The sequence below is a fragment of the Megalops cyprinoides genome, chromosome 22 (genome assembly GCF_013368585.1).
Source record: "Megalops cyprinoides isolate fMegCyp1 chromosome 22, fMegCyp1.pri, whole genome shotgun sequence".
Lineage (NCBI taxonomy): Eukaryota > Metazoa > Chordata > Actinopteri > Elopiformes > Megalopidae > Megalops > Megalops cyprinoides.
The window spans coordinates 18689322-18713055 of NC_050604.1; the positions used below are offsets into that span (position 1 = coordinate 18689322).

The following is a 23734-nucleotide window of genomic DNA, read 5'->3' on the forward strand; positions in this document are numbered from 1 at the left end:
TTAGAATACAGGAAAGCGCATTAGGAGCTTTTTGGGGAGTCACCAGGTTTCCTTATGGTTGCTAGAAATGACCAATCGCATGAATGCTTGAGGTACAAAGGTCCAAAGTTTCCAAATATCTCTATGCCTAGTAACAGGTGTGGCATTTCGAATAACAGCTTTCAGGGTAGTGCTGGATTCAGGTACAAGCCCTGCTCATTTTAAACCATAAGGGATAAGACAAAGTATTGGAACAGAGCTGATTCCAAGTCTAATAAAAGCAAAGCTGAACTTATGAATTAGCCAAAAAAAAAAAACAGCAAAAGACATTTAATAAACAGATTTCCTTGGATATTCTCTACCGGGATGATATGACCAAAAAGCATGGTCAATATTAACATGCTATGGGTTTATTGCTCGGTCCAAAGTTGATCAAAGTTTCTACAGGTGAGTGTCAGGTTTGTGTCTGCGTAAGCGCATGCTCAACAGCTTGCACGGGGGCGTGCGAGCGCAGTGAGGGTGTGTGTTTTGCAGCGTGTTCGTCAGGGGTCGGGGCTGGATTACCACGTGACCGGATGTAGCACTGGTGACAGTTGAGCAGGCCGTTGCGAATTCTCACGTCGGTCCCCGTGCTGGTGTCTCCTAGCTGTCCCTTACAGATCCCACACTGGAGCACAGAGACGGGCCGAAATAAATCACCTGACCTCCCATTCTAAACCAGGGCCTGTTTCGGCCTTGACTGTACCTGCAGCAGGGTCAGTGGGTTGCCTGTACAATACATTTATTCTGCATTCCTCTTAACCACCTGACCACTTCAACCAATCACTGCTTTGATGAAACGTTTACATTCCCTCCCCAGTGTTGGGCATTTAAATCAAGCTGGAAAACACGCTAGACTGTGGCCTTCCCAGTAGAGTTCAGATACCTTATGGAACTCCTGCTTTACCTTACTTAATTTAAAGAGAAAGAGGACAGAAGGGGCAGATTCAGAGCCTGTAAGTTTGCTTTCCAAGACAGGAGCAGTATACACAATGCAAATGACCAGAGTGCATCACTTCCACAAGCTAAACCAAAACCAATGCACGGTGGAGTGCACTGACCTTGAAGCACTGGATGTGGAAGTAGAGGCTGAGGGTCTCGATGATCATGGCGGCTCCTTTCCCCAGCGGGTGACCACAGCTGGAGCACAGCTTCTTCCCACTGACCGACCTGCAGGGGGCGACAGACACACACTCAGAATGGCGCTGTGCTTCGGTGCATGGCGGCCCAGCCGCGCAGTGCCCACGTCCAGGCTCGGCGCCAGGAGAAAATGCAGAGGGGTGTAATTGCAATCCACAGGGCGCACAAAAAGACAAAAAAAACACTGCCCACAGCATGGGCGTACATCCCTGGGCCTTCTGAGGCTGTGATGTCAGCAGGGTGTTGCTCCAGCAAGGATTAACTGCCTCTTTCAGCTCTGTGCATAATGCTGGTTGAAGCTGTTCAGCTCCCTACACCGGCTCTGAGAATACCAGTGCTTTAAAGACAGGTAGCAAACACCCTGCTGGCCAGAGGATATTGTAGGGGGGGGCATTACATACACCTGTCATAAGTATGCCTTCCTGTTTTTTACACAGTTCATACACATTCTGTCCTTCCTGCAGGCAAAGTGGAGAAGAAAGATGTTTGGGTGCACAATGCGTATACGTCTGCCTCTGTCCAGGAGTGGGGGAGCAGGGGCCTGTAGCAGTGTGAGGCGTGGGGGTGGGGGGTGGGGGGGCGTCCTACCTGTTAGGGGACTGAGGCTGCATGGAGGATGGGCATGCGGATGACTTAGATGGGCTTGTCCCTACATTTTCACAGGATCCAGACCTGGAGACAACAAGCCAGCGCGACATTCAAACGACCGAAGCAGAGCGAACATTCAGAGCAGGCGCATCCGTACGCGTGCGTGCGCATCGGGGTTTCGGCACCAAGACATACAACAGACAAAGCATGGCGTCTGAAAAGCACCGAAATCACAGCAGTTACACAAAACGGTTCATGTGGTGTTCTGTTCGGGAGAGCAGTCCGTGATGCAGGGCTTTAGACTGGAACAATGGATGCTGGGATCAGCTGTGGAATCGGCGGTTAGATTGACACAGTGGACCGTCTCTGGCTCCACGTGCTGATCTGCACAGCAGTGTGTCATTTCTGTTCAACCTCAAATATCTAGCAGAAGAAGGATGCCATTTCCCTAAGGATACTGGGAGATTTGACATCTCCAGCGGTAGATGGCACTGCTGTGCAATTATACGTGGACTCAGAAGAGAGGCACGCCTGCACACACATTGCATTCCGTTACATCATTTAGCAGATGCTCTTACCCAGAGTGACCTCCAAATAAGTGCATCGCCACAGTAAGTACACACACCACACACGGCTGCATACATGCACACCCATCTGCATGCATGCATGCCGCGCCCGCCCTCATACACACCCACCCGAGTTCACACATGCACACACACACACACACACACACACACACACACACGCCCACGTATTCACCCACCCACCAATCTTCCCCGACACACACGCAGGTACCTCTTCACTCCCCCCGGCTGTGTTTGCTGGGAGGTCCAGTTGCGGTCGAGCGAGGCCGTCTTCTTCCACACCTCCTCCTGCTGCTGCTGCGGGCTCTGGGGCTGTTTGCTGCTCCAGGGGGAGGCTAGAGCAGGAGCAAGCATGCAAACACACCCACAGTTACACTTCTGCATATCGCCTGTAAGAATCCCTCAGGCACTGATCACCACAAAACTACATGAGATGTCAAAGCGTATACAGAAGAGATGATACATGTCCGAATTGTTCCATGTTCACGGAATGTGATTTGTTAAAGACGAACAGAGCATACTTGAGTTGAATAACAATGATGAAATATTAGGAACATTAACAATTAGGCTAGCTCTGTTTCTGGGCTACAGTCAGAGGCAAACAAACAGTACATCTTACAGAGCCCTTAACATTTTTTTAGAAATTGGAAAAATAACCCAAATAAACCAAAAATAAACCCAACAAATGGAGCAGATTTTTGTCAGTAGGCCTGTCCATTTGAAAAAATACATGAGAGCAAACAAATATTGCCAAGGACATTTGCCAAGGACGCTTTTAAAATACTTTTGTGACGCTTTCATAAAAACAGCTCTATGTCTCTACAAGCAGAACACTGAAAAATGTATATAGTCCTAAGTGTCATCTTTCTCAGGCCAACAGTCGAAATGTGTGGTATGGAACCGAGTCAGGTCTGGAGCTATAATTCTCTAGGTTCTTCATATTGCTTTGTAGAGTCATATATCCTTTAAAAAAAGACATGTCTTTCCATTGGCTGTTGGAATCCAGGCCTTGCGGTGGTGTCGGAGCGGGGTCTTACCCTGGATGAACTGCAGCTCGGGCACGGCGGCCTGGCCCTGGTCCACAGGGGGTCTTTGGCCGTTCTGCTGAGCCTGTGTATTTGCTTCTTTCTGGCTGGGGCTTTGGAGGTGCAGACTGTGGAGGAAACAGGGGATGCGATGATCAGGCAGTACAAGGAAACAAGGGCCACTTCATAAGCATTAAAAACGTTAAAAGTAGTACACCAGCATGGAAATATTCCAGTGATCATTGTGAATTTCTCTCTCAGATGTAACAGTCTGTGTGAAATATATGTGTGGCCTTAAGAGCATTCTTAACACAGCTAGCAAAAACACATACCCATGAGGATTCGGTGCTACAAGGATATTTGTCTTAATACCTACATGTTTATTGTACCTGAAAGCCTTGCCTTTTACTAATACATTTTAAATGTTTAGAGATTCCTTTAAATATGGCTGGAGGAAGGGGCAGTGTTTTCAATGATATCACAACTTCCTCCCTGTGTTTAATGTTTTTGAGTCACGGTTGCTAATGACACCTAGTGGTGAAAACTGGAGCAGGCAACAAAATGGCTTTTGGAATGTAAACTCCATCCATTCCATCGTGTCTTGGTTTAAATGTGATTCAGAATATTAACATTGTTTGAAACTAATGTTTTGTCAAGCTATTCACATTCAAATTTCCTCGCTTTATTTCCCAGACTTGCTACTGTCACGGCAGGGCAGTGAATTTTAAAGAGGCACTCGTCAGACATGTACACGTCCACGTAGCAGAGCGCCCAGTCGCAGAGGATGCTGCCTGCCTGTTACTGACCTTTCTGCCACCTGTTCAGAGTCGTCCGTCTTCACTGCTGTCTTCTGTTCCATTGCTTCATTACACACACACCAGTTGTCTCTCAGTTTCACCTCCTCACCCCTCTGTGAGGGTCACAGATGCAATGCCGTCAAAGACTCAGAGCGGTACTAATACAACCAAAGCCAAGCACTTTTTACTGGCATTTCATTCAACACTTGGAGCAACCAGTTTCATTTTCTCTCTCCTCCTCTGTTTTCAACAGTATGTGTAGACCTTTCTATATCATCCTACATCGAAATCACACAATCAACAATTTTAAAAACAATAACTTTTTGCGTATCACAGTATATGTTACATTGCATTACATTATTGTCATTCAGCAGATGCTTTTATTCAGAGCAACTTACATATGCTACAATTTTATCAATTTATATAGCTGGATATATTTACTGGGGCAATTGTGGGTTAAGTATCTTGCCCACAGGTATAGTAGGAGTTCCCAAGAGGGGATTTGAACCAGCAACCTTTCAGTTGAACCAGCCCTTCTAATCACTACACCACATTGCTGCCATTCAATAATTTTCCAGCACGGTCAGTGGTGAAGGAGCTCCATTATGTCAGAGGTAATGTATAAGACCCAGCCATTCAAAAAGTATTCCAGTTCCCTCCTTCCACCCACCAGTCCTGCCCATCTTTCTGGAGCCCCGCCCCTGGCCCCACCCCCTCCCCCCACGCTCACCGCCTGCCTCTCCAGCAGTTCCTGCTTGCGCTCCCAGTCGGCTAGCGACCGGACGATGGTGTCCTCGGGGTCGGCAGACGGGGGCAGGTCGCCCCGGCTAGGCGAGGGCAGGGCGGAGGAGCGGGGCGTCAGAGGGGCCACCGTCTCCTCCAGGATCCTCCTCTCCTGCAGAGAGAGAGAGAGAGAGAATGACCAGAGAGAGTCAGGACCATCCTCAAACACATGCTGATGCAACCATTGCAGGATAGCTTACCCAGAGGCAGTCTAGGACTATCCTCAGAAACAGTGCTCATAAAACCGGTGTCGAAGTTTAATCAAAGGTAGTCAGGACTACCCTAAAATTCAGCACTGATAAAACCACGATACGATAGCATAACCAGAGGCAGTTGTGAAAATCCTGAAAAACAGCACTGACAAAATCACGGTCTGACAGCTTAATCAAAGGCAGTCAGGACTACCCTAAAACACAGCACTGTCAAAACCAGGACATAAGAGCCTTTCTTTTTCATAGCACAAAAATACACGGGCAAGTCAGCATATAACTGAGGACCCTCCAAGCCATAGCCTCCTGCTGAATTCAGCACATGGAGGGAACTCTCCTCAGTGATGGGATGTATAGTTTCCACTGCCCCGTAAGGAACCTCCGTCTGTGCTAAACCTATTCAGCAGAGCCAGCTCTCTCTGTGGAAGCTCTGAGTGCGGAAGCTGGCAAGTTGGGTCCACCACAGAGATCTGCACCCGGTGAACTGCCACCAAACAGCCTGACTCATCCACAAAAATCCTTCTTTCCTTCACAGTCTCAGCTGTTCAACTGAGATTCACACATATGGGAGTAAAAGAAGGCGAAAGATACTGTACGCACAGAATAAATACCAACAGCTGCGTGATGCGGTTTCCTTGGTTACCACTCCGGCAGCAGAACGGCCTACCCACCTCTTCATGGTACTTCCTCTCCTCCTCCTCCACCTCCTTCTGCGCTCTCTCCCATTCCTTCTTCAGCTTCTCCTGCTCCTGCTGGTACTTCACCTGTCCCCGCCCACCGGAGACACGGCACGGGTCACATGGGAAAGACAGACAGGCACAGGGACCAATGAGCACCAGCCAGGCCTCATGAGCCCTCTCTCACACTGGCAGGTCGATTCGATTTGCTTGAGGAACATAACTGGCTATTTGTCGTACTCATTGCATTGACAAGCTCAATGCAGGGGAGTGTTTGTGTGTGCACACAGACATTGAAAAGACAGAAGCAGTGAGAGGTTTGACGTGGGAGGGCACAAGGAGAGTGACAGCTCTTTAAGCACACACACAGCTGACTCGTCACACAATCACCATGGAGGCTAATGTTTTAACTGTGCTCCCGAGCAAACTAACTCCAGATCCAGCTAATAACACCATGATTAGCACAGTGGGCAGGAGGCACTGCAGCAGGAAGTCAGGGCTTTCTCCCACTGCACTGTCAGGAGTGCGTCCTTAACTCCTGTAAGCACTGATTCTGATGACCTTAGCCCTGGTAAATGCAGACAGCCCACGCCAGGCTTTGGGGAATGAGAAGGCGGCATGTAGGGCCATGCGGGAATGACATCATCACACGAAGACCAACCACAGGGCGGCAAGCGTGACCACATGCAAGCGGACCCTTCCGGCGGAGTTCAACGAGGCCACCGACAACAATAAGCGTGCAGCGCGACACCAACAAAAAGGGGACGAGGGACAGGGGGACGGATCGGCCCAGACCGGCAGCGGCGTGACGTGGCGAAAAGCGAGACGGGATCTGAATGTGGGCGGCACGGGCAGCGTTGCCGTGGAGACGGGAGGCGCATGCCGGCAGCGTGCGGTGCGGTGCATTGTGGGCGGCGTGGCGCCCGGCCCGCAGGCTTCTCTACCTGAAGCACTCGCTCCTGCTCCTGCTGCCATCTTTCCTGACGCTTCCGCTCCTCCTCCGGGTCCCAAGACCAGTGATCGATCCGCTTAGCCAGATTCAGCACCGGCGCTGTGATCTGACGGGGCCCGCGGACGCACGCGCACACACACACACACACACACACACACACACACACATACACACACACATACACACATACACACACACACACACACACACGCACACACACACGCAAGCACACAGAGGGTGCACATACGCACACAGACACATCACAGGAGAGAGGGAAGGTGATAGGAATGATAGACTGCTGCTACGCTACAGGTTAGCGCTGTGTGTGCCGCAGGCTGGTCACCCTGCACATCAGCAGTGCTAGAGAGAAGACTAAGAGACCAAACAGAGCAGAGGGAGAGGCAGGACTGACTCTTCTTCTGACCCATTTTACTCATTCTTTTCAGTGTATCGCTCTCATTGTGGTCTTTGCTGCGTTTCAGTGAGGTATTCATTTTCAGTAAAGTAAAACATTCATTTTTACAAAGGTGGTTCTATTCATAGCTGCTACGGACTAATCTACTTTTTTGGCTTGTTTGTCGTTTCTCATTCTAAAAGGTGTCCGTTTCTCTCAGCCGAATGGCCACTTGCCATCTTTCACTACAGGCACCGAGGTGCATGAGATGGAGTAATCTCAAGGTTGTTGGCCTTTAATTAAAATAATGCGTAAGGAGTTACTCAATCTGTCAGTATACTCCATTACTGCCATCTTTATTATATTAGTGTTTTGAATCACCAGCTCCAGCCTAAACACTGTAATGGAGGTCAAGCTAAAGTGTCACCATTTTGAAAACACAATGCTTAATTTAGGACCAGATGACACAACAATTAATTAAAATTATAAAAAAGTTTTCATCACATAATTTATGCACCAGCTATTCAATGGTGTGCCTGACACATTGGTCGGGGTACGGTCAGGAAGAAGACTTGGCCTGTATAGATACTTACAGTTAGACTCTCCTTCTCCAGGTCCTCTGTGAAAGACACACAAGAGAAAGAGAATGTTAAGGACATTCTAGAATGCATCACATACTGTTCAAATAGAGCAGAGACGGTTAAACAGCAGTTCACGTCAGGTAATCACACTTGCATTTGTCTGTAAAAATTACACAGCACACAATAACTATTGATTTGCGATTCTAAGAGCACAACTGGTAAAGATCAACCTTGAGATCAACTGCAGGTAGAGTGGAAATAAAAAAAATAAACAGGAAACAAGAATTCTGCAGGAGGTCAGACTTATAGTCAAGCGGCTAGCGTGAAATTACCCAGAATGCCATGGGAAGCTGAATTGTCATGTGCTGCACAAACGCACCCTGGTATTAATGTCAGGCTCCTGTTCCTTTCCACTGAACCATCTCTAAAGTGAAAACTGCTGTAGACATTACAGTGACACTACAACCAAGAATCCCTTAGGACCTGTCACTAAGGACTAAGGACAATTCAGCTGGCCAGTCACATGTCAATTCAGCGAATCAGACATCGCATGGCTTTAATCCCCCTGCCCCTCAGCTTGGCTGGACAGAGAGACAGAAAGACAGAGAGACGAAGTGAGAAACACAGAGCTCTTAGGAGCGAGAGACAGAGGACCCTGTGACACTTTAGTAGCAGAGACAGCCATCACGATGAGATGGAGCATTCTGCCACCCTTCCAGCAACGGCATCCAACTCTAACCCTGAGCTTGACTTCATTCTGACACAGCATTCACAGTCTGATGGATTCTCTTCCTTCCATACCGCTAAAGAAGTGGCTGACAGGATGTGCACAGAGCTGATCATTTGCCTTCATAACCAGATCACTGGGAGATTCAACTCTCAGGAAACATTTAAAAGCTTCCTGATGCTATAAGACATTACCTATAACTCTAGGCTCTGAGCGCTGAACCTGGGATAAAGGAAATCTGATGCTGGCCTGAGTTGTACAGCAGTTACTGTATCCGCAAATGCTCTCAGTGATCCATTTGAGCCAGCCCTCCCCAATGTAACGCTTTACTGTCTATCAGTGAAATTATTTCAGAATGTTTCAGAATGTCAGAAGTGTCAGTCTACTACCCATTTATAACATGCTTAATATATGTCTCATAAATCTAGTCAAAATAAATTAGAATAAATGACTTGTGATAGCATAAGCACGCACTTATAATGGATCATTGTTTTCTTTCAAGGTTCTGTTCAACTGAGAAAGAGGCCAGTTGATGAGTGATATTACGGAATTTACTGTACACAGAAGTTTGAATCAGTTGGTGTATTTAGAACCATACAGATAGGCATTTTGAAATCTAAAGGAGTTCCCCTTCACCATCAATCTGCATGTCAGGAAAAACATCCTTAAAATCCTAGTATCATTCTTTATGCCAAACCATAGCTCTAACATTTGTCATTTAGCAACACACATACACTTCTGTATGCCACAGAAATGAGTGGACAAAATGTAGCAAAGAGGTGGGGGCACATACACAGTGACATCACGCTACAGTCATGACTGGACAGTGTTTGGAGAACGCACAGGTAAATACAAGGGGTGAAATCTTTTTTTTTCGCAGAACAGGGAGGAGAGACAGCGAGCAGAGAGGTGGTGGGGGGGGGGGGGGGGGGGTGGACGGACAGACGGAGGAGTGTGAGGGCACCACACACTGCCAGCCAGCCCCTGGGGGAAGCGCCGGGGAAGCCCTGTCTGCTCAGGCAGGGCTCGGCCAATCAGAGAGCGGTTTACCTGGCAGGCTGAAGAACTCCCAGCGCAACCTAGATTTATCGGGCCTGTAGGCCCAGTCTAAGCCACACCCAAGAGCAAAATCAACAGGTGGGAGGAGAGAAGGGGAGATACGTATCAAAAAAACGTGAGCCGAGATACCAGTCAAAGGGATAACAGAGATGAAGAAATTAAATGGAAAGAGATAAACACGATAAAATAGAGGATAATACTTCAGAAAGAGGGCTGTCAAAGGGGTCAGTATCTTAAATTTCCAGTTGCTGTTTGTTCACCTGCACGGTTCTGTTACCTCAGTCTGAACCTCCCCTGTTTGAGCTGTCTTTTAAACTCTCCTCAGAGCACCTGAGCCTACCTGTAATATCTGTGAGAGATTAACGGTCATAAAGAGTTACCTAACACAGGTGAGCCACAGGGTGCCTCGGAGCTGGGTCGGGGTGGTTCAGTTCTGCTCTCTGCTGGGTGACCAGAGTCTGGTCCGTCTCTGTCTCTTTGGGCTGAATCCAGGGATTTACTGAGCTGAATTCAGACATTGGAGCAAGTCAATACAACACATTGGAGAACAACAGAACAAGGCCACAGTCCCACAAAGCAGGCCCTTCAAAGCTTCATCGAGCCAAGGCTTTCAGCACCAAACCTGAGATCATGGGGCACTTCTCCCCATTCGTATCATAATGTTAAATCGAGAACAACACACAAGAAAGCGGTCCCTGAAGGTAGGTGGCATAGCGACTACGAGCGCACGCGTCTAAATGATGACGGTCTAGGTGTGTGCGTTGATGCCGTCTGGGTGCGAGTGTTGATGCGGTCTAGGCGTTGAGCGGTGACACAGTGAAAAAGCAGGCCTGGTGTTGCGTGCGGCGGAGGACTGGGTGACCTACATTCGCACTGCTGGACAGCTCAGTCGTTTGCTGCTCGTGCTTTGGGGTCAGCTCCAGCAGAACCGTGGTTTTGACTCCAAACTTCTGTTCCGTTGCCATGGCAGCAACACCAGAGCCGGCCTGCCCCTCGTCCTGCTTGTCTTCTAGAACCGCAGCACATACCAGTGTCAGGAGAGCGTACCACAGACGGAGAACTATGGTACTGGATTATCTGTCTCACTTGCTAAAATTGTCTGCAGCTGTACCAGAAACAGGAAAAGCATGAACATAACTCATGCAGCTTGCAGTACATGAACAGAGCCTGGAATTGTCAGGCACTATCTGTGTAAACATAACGTGCAATTCTGAAACAAGCCACTTGGTGTCAGAGTATATGGTAGAGAGACAGGCGGTATCCCTGGGCAACAGACTGCTCCAGACCTTTCCATGCAGAAGGTGCGGCTGTGCTCTCTCCTCCCTCCCCTCTCTGCCGCTGGGCTGCGGAGCGGGGCCCCGCCTCCTCACAAACCCCGCCCTCTCTCTGCAGCTCCTGTGAAGGCAGCACAGAGAAGGCAAACAGGTTCAGGGACCGTCAGTAACGGCATCTCTCCCACCATCGGAGAGAGGGAGCGTGTCAGATTTGCTTCCAGAAAGACACAAGCTGGCAGCTCTGGAAAATGCCCTACTTTCACTCATTAACCCGGAACTAAGACAAAGGCTGAATCACCAGTTTAACCCCACTCAGCTTTTGTTTCTTTCCCGCATGCCGCGTGTGTAGGGACTGTAATGACGAGATGGGCATTTTTGATGAATTTGGAGCTTTGTCTGAGTATACCCCAGCGGAGGCACGAATTGTTACATTACATTACATTCATTTAGCGGATGCTCTTATCCAGAGCGACTTCCAGCACAATAGAACATAAGTGTATCCATTGAAGCTGAATGAGCAAGTGTCAGACCAGGCTAACAACGCCCAGACCAGTGAGTGTGAGCGTACTGTTCCAGTACCTGAATTCCAGTACCAGAATTGCTCCAGTCCCCTCTTCCCATGGTGCCCCCCCCCCCCCAACCCCCAACCCCCAGATGAACCGTCCTGCTGGTGTGTGCGAGGCGGGGTGTTTACCGTGGGCAGGGACGTGGGCCGTGAGGGCGCAGTGTCCTGCGCCGGGTCAGCAGGGGGCGCCTGTGCCTTGCTGGTGTCCTGCAGGACGTCCCGAGCGGGTGCGAGCTCTGGGGCGGGCGGGGGGTGCGCGGTGGGGGTCTTTGCGCCCGGAGGCTCCTTCCTGGGGCTGCCCGGGGCCCGGAGCGGGGAGCGGGGGAGGGCGGGCAGAGATGACCTCACGGGAGAGGCCCCTCCCACCCTGTCGGCGCCGCTCTCCGGCCTGCTGAAGGCCTCGCCGGTCTCCCCATTCACGCGCACCATGCCGTCAGACTGGGGGGGGGGCAGACACACAGTACAGCAGGCACTGAGCAGGGCTCGGAGTGCACAGTCATTCAGCACTGTGACGCACACACATCTTACACTGCCTCAGACACTACATCGGCATCAGCACAGAAGCAGGAGTAGCTAATGGAACACTAAAAATACCCGTTTTATTATACGTATATTATTTCAAAATACATAAATGGCCATAATGTATATTACGAATTCTAAATACATAAACAGCAATAAATACATTTAAAAATTGGCTCATGTCATTTGTTGATATTAAAGTGGGACCCACATGCTATCACTATTACTTTGCTTAGTTTCCATTGCTATTCAGATTTTCACAGCCTCGGGCCTCACCTTGAGTGTCTTGAGGCCGGCCTGCGAGGCCTTGGGCTGGATGTAAGGCTTGGGGGTCAGCAGAGGCACGGCCTTGCTGGGGACAGTGCGGGTAGGGGAGTGTTCCGGGGAGCGGGCCGGGGGCTGGATAGGGACCGGGGGTTGGGTTTGGGTGTGGGACCGGGGCTGGGTTTGGTGGGGCTGGGTTTGGGCGACCCCCGTCAGGGTGGTCTCCACTGTGGCAGTGAATTTGGGTGCGGGGGCAGACTGCTGCCTCAGATACTTCATGGGGCTGGAGTCTGGGGTCTGCGAGGTGGAGGTGGAGGTGGAGGAGGCGGCGGGGGAGGGGCCGGCCGGGGGGGCGCTGGGGTCGGCCGACACGCTCCGGTCCAGCAGTTTGGGCAGCTGCAGGCGCTCCAGCACAGCCTCACTGATGGTGAAGCGCAGGGCGTAGCGCTGCAGGATGGACGCCGCCTCCTCCGGGGAGCGCGCGCTTCGGTACGCCTCGTGCAGCTCCTGCTCCCGCCGCTCCCTGCAGGGGTAGGGGGGACACACAGTCAGACCGAGACCACCGTCAGACCGAGACCACCGTCAGACCGAGACTGAGGTCAGACTGAGACAATGAGCAGAGCTGCCCCGCGTTCAGAGGGAGAGAGAGAGACAGAGATACAGAGGGGTAGAGAGAGATATAGAGAAAATGAGAGATGACAGAGAGAGAGAGAGGGATAGAGAGAGAAAAAGAGAGATGAGAAAGAGAGAGAGGGCTAGAGAGAGAAAAAGAGATGAGAAAGAGGGAGAGACAGACAGAAAAACGGATGAGAAAGAGGGAGAGACAGAGAGAGAGAAGAGAAAGAGAGAGTGGTAGATAAAGAAAAAGAGATAAAGGAGAGACAGAGAGACAGAGACAGAAGGAATTACATCAATAGGTATATTACTGGCTGTAGTTTGTCTTAACTCCACACACATACTTGTCCTCCACGATCTCCTTGTAGGTCTTGATGCTCTTCCTTCGCTGTGACTGGCTCCCATCTCCGCTCATCAGTTTCTCCATCATCTTCCTCTCCTCCTCCTTTTTGATCAGGTCCTGCGAGGCGCTCCTTCTGCGATTCTTCCAGCGAGCCAGGTCCTGTCACACCGACGACACCGACATCACCACCATCGCCACCATCACCAGCATCACCAACATCACCAACATCACCACCATCACCACCATCACCAACATCACCACTATCACCACCATCACCTTCACCATCATCACCATCACCACCATCACCAACATCACCACCATCACCACCATCACCACCATCACCACCATCACCAACATCACCACTATCACCACCATCGCCACCATCACCAGCATCACCAACATCACCATCACCACCATCGCCACCATCGCCACCATCACCAACATCACCAGCATCACCAGCATCACCAGCATCACCATCACCACCATCACCACCATCACCACCATCACCAACATCACCACTATCACCACTATCACCACCATCATCTTCACCATCATCACCAACACCACCATCACCATCATCACCACCATCACCAACATCACCACTATCACCATCACCACCATCACCACCATCACCAACATCACCACTATCACCATCACCACCATCACCATCATCACCACCATCACCATCATCACCACCATCACCAGCATCACCAACATCACCACCATCACCACCATCACCAACATCACCAACATCACCAACATCACCACTATCACCACTATCACCACTATCACCACCATCACCTTCACCATCATCACCATCACCACCATCACCATCATCACCACCATCACCACCATGTGGTGTTATGAAATGTTACTGGGATTTTTTATGACACCTTTCACAAAAATCTTACACCTCATGTATGACATACTGGGATGCTGAAATATATGTACTTTGTATGCTATGTCTGAGAACTAGTAATACAGTGGCTGTGACCGCATGTGAGCAGCAGAGCCCTCTAGTGGTACCCACATCCTGCCACTGGTCTTCCTCCTCCTTGAGCTTGTTGTACTGGTTGTGCATGAGCTCGTGGCGCGCCTGGCTGTGCGGCTGCAGAATGGCTTCCTCTTCACAGCGCATGTCAATCATACTCACGCTCCTATGCAGGGGGCGGAGACAGGGCAGACAGGAAACAGGAAGCACAAAACAGGAAACGGTCACATTCCTTTGCCCAAGAAAACACAAGGCTCGCTGGTGAGGCAAACATGCTGTGTTGTTAAGGTTTTGTTTGAAGGTTCTGGAACCTGATAACAGGCGGATTTGGTTAGCATGCGGCCTGACCAGAAATGTCTGCAGGCTGGTCCTTGTTACCCCTGTCCAAGGGATCAGATACTGAAAACAAAAGAAGATTTCGGTTCATTGCTACCAGGGATTCTGTTTCAGATTCTGTGCACGTCCATTTTCAGCCCGGAAAATTCCTCCAGCCACCAGAGTTTTCAGGTAGTGAAACACTCATTTATGCTGTCATTTTCAAAAGGTTTATAAATGGTTTTAAAGAGTGACATGGCTGAGTAAGCTGAAACAATGTCTTTCGCAAAATAGCTGAAGCCTTAAAATGGCACTTGTCTGCCTCCAATTTGGCAACACCTTTTTTTTTTTTAACAAATTTTAAGGCAAGGGATGTGGGACATATTGATAGCTTTGTCACTCATAGTCCATGGACAATCAGTTAACACAGAATCAGCACAAAATGCCTCAGAGCTCACTATAGTCTGACTCAGCTGAGAAATCTTTTGTACGTCCCTTTGGATAAAAGCGTCTGCTAAATGAATAAATGTAAATGTAAATCAAACTTGGCAACATGTGCCGAGTGGCCAGCAGGGGGCTGCACTGTGTTACCAACAGCCCTCGGTTTGAAATACACTGGGGGGACAAGATGTAATGATGAAAACGGCCAATTCTCTGACCAAAACCAATATTTTTCATTCTAACACAAAACACAGCGAATATTTGGAAGCTTCCCCCTTTCTTCCCTCCAGCGGCCCCCTTCAGACTCCGTAGCCAAGCAATAGTCATGAACACCACCGCGAACCCCCTGCTGTTTCAATCATTTCTAAAAACAACATTGCTCTTGTAAATTCAGGTGGTGCTGCTGTTAATCCACTCTGCCAGGTGAACCCTGACCCCACCGGCTCTGTTTGTGACGGACCAGCTGTGCAGAGTCCCGCAGCGTGGAGAGAGGCCTCGGCAGGGCGCTATATATTACACCCCCTCCCCCCAGCACAAAGGTATTTCAGATATTAGACTCCCGAGAAGAGGCAGACACAAATGTTGCATGAGCTTACATAAACTCTGGATGCCTTCGGCTGTCTGTGGCAGGCAGCAGACGAGATAGCATGACTGGTTGTTTTTAAGGAAAGTTTAGATTTAGCCATTGCCTCTGAATGAACCTTTGCCTTGTCAAGTACTCAGGCATGCACTCTTACAAAATCTGGCTTTGGAGACAAACAACCAGCCGTGTTACTGTAAGAACGTTCGGAGCTTCATTAGCACAACCAACCGTGTTTCCAGGCTCTACAGCTGATTCCAAACTAGATTAAGCCCACTGTTAATGGGCCTGTATAATAGGCTATTTTAGTGCGGACGGCATGAGTTAGTAGACATTGTCCCTCCAGAAGGCAAGGACACAGTCATTGCAGGAGTCACATTCTTGGATAAGCGTGTGTCATGGCCATTCTGTTGTGTTGATAGGGTTTAGCGTGCATCACGTGTATCATGTATTGTGTGAAATGTGCTGTGTATAGTGTTCTGGTTAGTCGCCTGTTTGCACGCGTCTGTATTTTAAGCACTTGGCTCTCTGTACTTTCTGCTCAGTTCAACTGCTGTGTTTTTATGCCTCTTTGCCAGCTCTCCATTGCAAATAACTGTCTCTCAACTGGCCTGATTAAAGAACGGTTCGACAAAAATAAAAAAGTAAAGATTTGATAATACCTTGGAAGAAGAATCACACCTATCTCTATGTGTCTCTCAGGCTGTCTCATGAAGAATAAAGACAACTGTTACCCACTGAACTGATTATTCCATTACATGAGGGAGCTTTGCTCACAGGAATTCCTTAATGATAACAGATAGTAATAAATGGCAGAACAGCTTGAAGGAGGGCTAATGAGAGCCCTGCAATCCTCTTCAGGTTAGGCCAGTCTTACCCGGTGTGGGTGAAGACAATGCGTAAGACTTCTATCTTGACAGTCATTAGCTGTTAATAAGCAGAAAGCAGTTAAACTGACACACAATAGACACTGCAGCAAAAAAACCACCAGAGACCACCTCCAGAGCAAGTGGCATTACTGGCCGTTAGACTATGCCGTGTGTCTGCTGGTATATGATAACCTCAGACTTAAACAGATGGACTCTCTGAGTCAGTTGCTGTTGGTTGGCTGGAGACACTGCTGCTCCAGGTGCCCTTTAAGGACAAGCAGCACAACCTCAGTGAAAAACTGTGCACAGCTGTGTGAGGAGAACAGGGCTGGCAGTCTGGGACTAGGCTGGACATCATGAGTTACCTGAGCAGAGCTCTTAATGCACAAGGACACCAGCAGCATCTTTTCCTCACACACTGTTTGGCATCCTCTGACTGCCATCGGAGAGTGAGGAACTGGTCTAGACTCAACACTGTGACGGCCGTTTCACACGCTTGAACACACGGCAGAGTAGCAGAGACGCTGGCCTTGGGCTCTTCCCCTGAGAGTCGCTGCCCTGTGGCCTCATGAAACCGATTCACATCAGCAACAGTTTCCACAGCAAAGCGTGTGTTCCTCCTCTCAGTTCTTGAATGAGCCAAGAGGGGGCGCTGAAAACCCAACGCGCTCCCCCACGGCCGATTTCATGTGGATCGACTGAAGGTGAAAGCAACAAAATAAACCGCAGCAAACGTCAGCACAGAAGCAGAACGCGCGGCTGTGTGTGTGAGCGTCCACGCGTGCGTATGCGCGGATGTTCATGTGCTTACCAGCACATGGTTCTGTTTATCTGAGCGTGCATTCATGCGTGCGCGTGTGTGTGTGCGTGTGTGTGTGTGTGTGTGTGTGTGTGTGTGCATGTGTGTTTGTGTTCTTCTGTTAGCGTGACTGCATGAAGTTAGCGCTCACGGATGATGGTTCAAGCTGAGTACACACACACACACATGCACCTCAGTCCACCCGAGAGCTGGGGACGCCAAACGGAGAGAGAAAGAGAGGACCCACTTACTCTGGCTCATCTGACACACTAGCAGCTCTGTGGCTGAATCTACAGGGGCGAAAATAAAAAGAGCACAGAAGAGAAGACAAATGAACTTCACAGGGGACACAAACACAAACACAAACACAATGAACAAACCCAAAATGCTAGGCTTATGGAACAAATAAACCACCACTATGACCCTACTGTAGCTACTGTAACCCTCTGAAATATGCACCATCTAACATGAAGCTGACTCATTCTCTCAGGACTATGTGTAAAACCAAAGTACGGTAGCATTCAGCAATCATGAACTTACTGCTGAAGGTGCAGTACTACATGCTGACCCTATAGTGGCTCTTTTAAAAATGCATTACAAACAAACAGTTCATTTGAAAAGTCACCAAACAGCAGGCACATGCACTTCATGTATTATTTGCATGAGTTATTGCTGCACATAAGATTATAACTGTTTTCAATTTAAATATCCCAATCCATTTTATCTGACACTCAAAGATAAGATGAGCCAAGCTCAGCTGTTGGAATTCAGCTGCAAAACACATTTTCAGTCCCAGAATTGCATGAGAAGTATGAATTCCTAACTTTCATCTCATTGAAGGCAACAGTACAGCTGTCAAGATCTCTGTAAACTGCCAGAAGGCATGATGGGACTTGCAGTTCTTTTTTAAATTTGCACTATTCATATTTGCGATATCTATACCATTTTGGTATGACATATTAAAAAATGGTTATCCTATTGTCCGACCATGGTTTTACACATCATGTAACTGGTGTGTCACAGTGTCCGTTCCCGCTTCAACACGTCAGGGGTTTCATGCGAGGTTAAATCAGGAGGGATATCCAGAGTCATCCACAACACATGCTCCAAACACTAAATAAATACATAAACAAACAGTCATTAAATAACAAGTGCTTATTTTTAGTTCTCATGCAGAGGAAGTGGGATGCAAGACAGATGCAGTTCGTTTCATTCTTTCATGTGTCGTCTTCCCAGCGCCAGGGATCCTCTTTCACTTCCACTCACTTCCCCACTTCCTGTTTCCTCTACCTCCACTTCCTGTTTTCACACAGGAGCAGTCCATGTTGACGGGGGGGGCAATTTTAACATAACACATGCAGGCCGGAGACACTTGCATGCCTGTTGAGCTGACAATGCATGACAATCATGATAACGATGGAGACGAAGATCAAAAAAAGAAGATGAAACAAATGGCATGAGAAATGAATCCATTCTTTCCAGGAGCATTCGAGAAGAGGAGCATTGCTGTTAACAGAACTGACATGCAGGCTGGGAAGTGGTGACATGTCATCTCGTAGCATCTTTAAGGCACTGCATAGTGTAATAGTTAGAGCATCAGGTCTGGGACCAGAGAGTTTTGCACCCCAGTACTGCTGTGTCGTTGAGTCGACTGCTCCACTGAAAAAAGAATCCAGCGATAGGGACGGATTTCATAAAGTGTGTGGACTGTACACATTGTAATACACCCTGAATATGATTGCCGTATGAGCAAAGGAATGACTCAGGTACAATAACTCAGTGCCACGCTGCTTGGTAGAGGTGTTATCCTGCAGGAGGGCTGGTATCTTTTCAGAACTTCATTGGCATTGTAACCGTGTAGAATAAAGTTAATTCAAAGAGTTGCATTTGGCTGACCTGCGGTGATGGATTTTATCCAGTAGTGATGGAAAGACAATCATGTATTAATATACACAGTGTTTTAAGACACACATGTATAAAGACACAGTCAGGCTGAGAGCCTCTTGGCAGCACAGCAAACGCACTCTCAGGCAGACTTGCTCCCTACTTCTAAGTCAGGAGTCCATCTGATCCAATAAATGAACCACACAAATCTGTGACTTTGTTACCTTTAAAGAACTGCTAAATACCTCAGCCACTACGGGGGAGGGTATCATCAGGTGTAAAACATTTTTTTTCAGGAAGACACTACCATTGACATCTCAATCACAGGGTCTTATTACGAAGGATGGGGAGTCTCACATTGGGGGGAGATCGTCATCTAACCAGGAGGGTCTTCGGCGCGGCTTGTCCCCCTCAGTTTCGGCCTTGCCTGCTCTGGCCTGCTGGGAGGCAGGCACAGGCAGGAAGTGGGTGGGGCTGGAGGTGGCCCGTCTCGGGGAGAGGGCGCGGCGGGTCCACATGTCGTCCCTCCCAGCGTCGGCCGTGGGAGAGGCCGTGTTCCTGCCCCTGCACACCTCCTCCCGGTCCATCATCCTGGGGGACTTCCTAGCCGTTTCTGGGCTGTCCTTGGGCGTTGCGGTCCCGGGGGTCGTCACGGTGATGGAGGTTGTCGCGGTGGCAGTTGCCATAGGCGCCCGGTATAGTTCAGCCGAGCACGATAGGCTTGAGCTACTGCTGAGAGAATTACCCAGTTACATTGAGTGGGGGAGGGTGTGGGGTGGGGGTGAGGGGGCTGGGGATGGGAGTTAACACATGCCCAGAGCAGAAGACCAAATCTGCACTTCAAAAATAAGCTAGAAACACAAAAAAGGAACTAACAATACGCATAAAACCAAACAAATGTTAAAACATGAAATCACGCAAACAAAATCAAAACCGTACAGGGCACAATGTGTAAGTCATTACATTCCCCAATCACAGAAACTGTCAGAATAAACTCATTTCCAGACCCTGGAAAGCTAGAACTTGTGTCAGCGGCCATGACTGTTTTCTCTGTTTGACTGTTTTTTTGTAAAGGGAGGTGTACAGTTCAAGCTTGCATTAAGTTCCCAGCTTACAGTTTATATATGCTGCTTCAAAGTGGAATAGATAGCTGCAAAAGTATCATTCATTCTTTCAGACCAGCAATACAGAAAGTCGGGGTTCAAGGAAACTCAAGGGACCAAGATGATTTTCATGTTTTTTTTTTTTTTTTGCATTAACAGTCTCTCTCACACACACACACACATACATGCTTCGCAGACTGAAGTCAAACGTTTAAAGAAGGAGCCACGTCTTCTGACCTTTGCCTGGCCGATGGCTTCTCTTGCTCCACGGGTCTGACGGAAGGGGAGGACTGGCTAGAGATGGGCGGGGCTTTGTATTTGACGGATCCAGGCACGGGTAGGAAAAGGTTAAAATTCGGTGCCGCGCCCCCCAACTTTTTCTGGAACGCTCCAGTTCTGCGGGCGTGCATGTCATCTTTCTCCAAATCGGGCAGACGCTCCTCTTCGTTATAATCGCCATCGTCGTCATAGTCGTCGCAGCTGCTCTGGCGCAAGGCTGTTGCACGCACCACTGCTGGTACATCAGCGCCAGAGTGGGGTGAGGTCGCAGCCGTTTCTTCAGGTTCCTGATGGTGAAGATCTGCTCTGGCAGAACTGTGGTGGGAGACGCAACCCCTAACTGTCAAGGGGAGGGGTCCGTGGACTGTGCCGTGAGGCACACCTGGGATTATTTCTTCCACCATGCCAAACACCAAACCACCAGACTGCACAGATGGATCATGCATTTTTTTCTGGGGGGAAGGTTACGTTAAAATTTCTAATAGCTCTTCAGATTATTGCCTGCACAAAGAGTTATTTTTTCTTCCCTACATTCAGATAAAAAAGAGGATTATGTTATAGCAGAGGAATCTCAGTGTAAACTTACCGAATTAGCTGTCTAATTTAACCGTATAAAGGAAAGGCTGCCAAGCAAGACTGAGTTGAGCCCCAAAGTCTCACTCCAAATGTTCACCATTCTTTTCATATTGCTTACCACTGCCCCAGTCATGCCCCTGGAGCCATTCAATCTCCAAACAGCTTTCCGAACGCACTTCTACTGCCAAATGTTAGCGACACCACAAAGAAAGACCACATGTTTCGCTGCTAAGCCTACACAACATCCTCCTGACCTCACAAAGCCAGCACTGAACAAAGCCAGACGACTGATTAATCACAGCACCCCACCGCAAACGTGTTAGCTGTGTGCACGCAGACATGCGGAAAGGTTCAGCTCACGTCCGCAGCCGGGCCTCATCCCACCTCAGCTCCGGGTTTGCTTTGGGACTGCTGGGGGTCACCTCCCCTTTGGGTTTTTGGCCGTCCAGGCTGGGCTCCGTCTTCATTTTTGGGCTCTCTGGTAGGTCCTCCTTCTTAGCTTTCGGGCTGTCCGGAAGCCCATCCTTCTGGGGCTGCAGCTTAGACCCCGGCAGGGGGAGGAACTTGTTGAAGGAGGGGCCCCCGCTGGACTTCTGGAAGGCCCCGGTCCTGCGCGCCAGCATGTCGTCCTTCTCCAGGTCAGGCAGCTTCCCGTCCCCTTCATCCTCCTCCTCCTCTTCCTCTTCCTCGCGCTCTCTGTACTGGGCCAGCCTCTCGTCCAGGGCCTCGTGCTCTCTCTGCGCCAGCTCCGCAGCTGTGGCTCCGTCCGACGCGGAGTCCTCGCTCAGAGGGTACGCGGGCGCAGTGTCACCCAGCGCCACACTGTGGCTGATCGCCAACCAGAACCGGACAAGAAACAGGGACAGAGTGAGAGGGTGACCGAGCGGCCGGGGGAAGGATACTTCTCAAGCAGGGCCACACTGCTAACCACAGTTCACTGTTATTGGTAAAAGAATTAATGCGAAAAACAAATAATCCCCATACTATATCAATCAATTATTACTAAACATTATCAACACACACGCATGTTTAGATACTTCCTAGTCTGATGGCCTATTTATTGTAGGGGTAATGCACAATACATGCTCAGTCCAGAGCGCAAACAGGAGCAACAGACAAACCTTAGGTCCTTTTAAGCTCCAGTGAAAAGCATTACAAACAAGCAGTCGTAGAAACAGGAAGGATCTATCTACAGCAGATCACGTTCAAGAACAACACAGCACGGAACACTGTCACAGTCCAGCATAGCCTAGCACGGACCTGCTGGGCCCAGCAGTGTGTGGAGATCCTGGTCTGCCAGGGTTGATCATTGGGTGTAGTGCAGCTGAGCTCGGCAATGCAGAACGCAGCGGAAACACACCGAGAAACATCAGAGCAAGATGCAGCAGACAGCATTCTGTCACAGAGAGCACCCTAAGGCCCAGTCCAGTGCAGGCTTGTGTGTGTGTGTGTGTGCGTGTTTGAGTGCGTGTGTGTGCGCGTGCGTGAGTGTGTGTGTGTGTATGCATCACAGCACAGCACGGCACGGCACGGCACGGCACAGCACAGCACAGCATGGCACGGCACAACCCCCTGCCGTACCTGGCAACCCGCTCAGTGAGCTGGGAGCCCAGCCCGATAGTGGGCGTGGCCACGGCGGCGGCGGAGAGCAGGCGGCGGAGCGTTTGCGCCTCGTTCCCGGGCCCCGCCCCCTGCTCCTCCTCCTCCTCCCCCGGCCGCGCAATGCTCAGCCTCTCCCAGCACTTCTGGTCGATCTCGGTCACCGGGCCGAAGTGCACGAACCGCTGCCGGTTGCCCGCGGCCCGGCGGTTGGCACGGGCCCGGCGGTTGGCCAGGTCATCCAGTGCCGCCGTCTCCGCCTGGATGGCAGGGGGCATGGAGCCTTTTTCCAGGCAGGCCTGGCACAAGGGGGCTTGGGGTACCTCACTGCACACCCCCCCCCCCCCCAGTCATCAGTGGAACAGGGCAGAGAGCAGGACAGAGACAGTGTTAAAGGACCCCTGGGGCTGTTCTCTGACAAACCTTCAATGATTTACCTTTTAACCATCTTCTAACATGGGCTGGGGTTTGAAATTTATTTGGCATAGTTGTTTGGTTTTGTTTCTTTATTTATAACAGATCAAAGAGTATCTTAATCCCAGCAAAACTGTTTAGCTGGAAGTTCAACTGGAAGTGCCAAGAAAACAGCCCTTAAAAGGCAGGTTTACAAGTGCTTGGCATGTCCTATCAAGAACTTTCTCTGGGCTTTATTTTCTCACAGAACAACCTGAAATGCTGCATAAATGAGACAAAAATCAATAAGAGTGTACTTAAAATGATCCATAAAAATGGGGTCAGGAAGGTGTTCAGTGCTCTGAGCCATTAATATCCAACTGGAGTTTCATGCAAGGTTGTACTGCTCAAAATTCGAAATGTCACTGTTCTAAAATCCTAAGACTTAACATGATGATTTGGGCAGAGAAACCAGAGAGCACAGGGCATCCAATGAGGGATGCAAGACTGAAGCAGCGGTTTTCCTGGCAGGACTAAAGCACTCATCATCACTCTCTGCCATCAGAGCCACATAAAACAGACAACTGTTCCCTTAGAGTTCTGATCCAGAGGGCTCACTGCCAGGCAACATCCACACCGCCACTCTCAGTGGGCCCATCAATACACTCTCCTCTCAATACATGCCAGCAGGAAGCAATCTGAGGGCATACAAATACGTAATGGGTAAAATGTTGGGCATAATGTCAGTTAGCACCCCTGACTGGCTAATTCACATGGGAAAAAGCTTACCC

At 49.5% G+C, this 23734-nt stretch overlaps 1 protein-coding gene across 7 annotated transcripts in view; it reads right to left on the reverse strand.

Moving 5' to 3' along the window:
* The window catches only part of LOC118769441 (LIM and calponin homology domains-containing protein 1-like), a 102838-nt gene that overhangs the window by 325 nt on the left and 78779 nt on the right, over positions 1-23734 (reverse strand). For 2 of the 7 annotated variants that reach the window (XM_036516542.1, XM_036516537.1), the window contains 22 exons: positions 22533-22877; positions 21336-21779; positions 20334-20690; positions 19351-19725; positions 17361-17399; positions 14145-14271; positions 13116-13273; positions 12169-12679; positions 11503-11811; positions 10821-10929; positions 10401-10543; positions 9915-10038; positions 7761-7786; positions 6766-6879; positions 5816-5908; positions 4883-5047; positions 4162-4265; positions 3368-3483; positions 2542-2665; positions 1747-1830; positions 1080-1188; positions 40-646 (listed from right to left, as the gene is read on the reverse strand). In XM_036516542.1, coding sequence (XP_036372435.1) covers positions 434-646; positions 1080-1188; positions 1747-1830; positions 2542-2665; positions 3368-3483; positions 4162-4265; positions 4883-5047; positions 5816-5908; positions 6766-6879; positions 7761-7786; positions 9915-10038; positions 10401-10543; positions 10821-10929; positions 11503-11811; positions 12169-12679; positions 13116-13273; positions 14145-14271; positions 17361-17399; positions 19351-19725; positions 20334-20690; positions 21336-21779; positions 22533-22877 — 4189 coding nt within the window. In that variant the 3' untranslated portion in view covers positions 40-433. Of the gene's footprint in view, positions 1-39; positions 647-1079; positions 1189-1746; positions 1831-2541; positions 2666-3367; positions 3484-4161; positions 4266-4882; positions 5048-5815; positions 5909-6765; positions 6880-7760; positions 7787-9914; positions 10039-10400; positions 10544-10820; positions 10930-11502; positions 11812-12168; positions 12680-13115; positions 13274-14144; positions 14272-17360; positions 17400-19350; positions 19726-20333; positions 20691-21335; positions 21780-22532; positions 22878-23734 lie in introns of those variants that run through there. The other 5 variants (XM_036516540.1, XM_036516539.1, XM_036516538.1 and 2 more) reach the window with 5 other exon arrangements.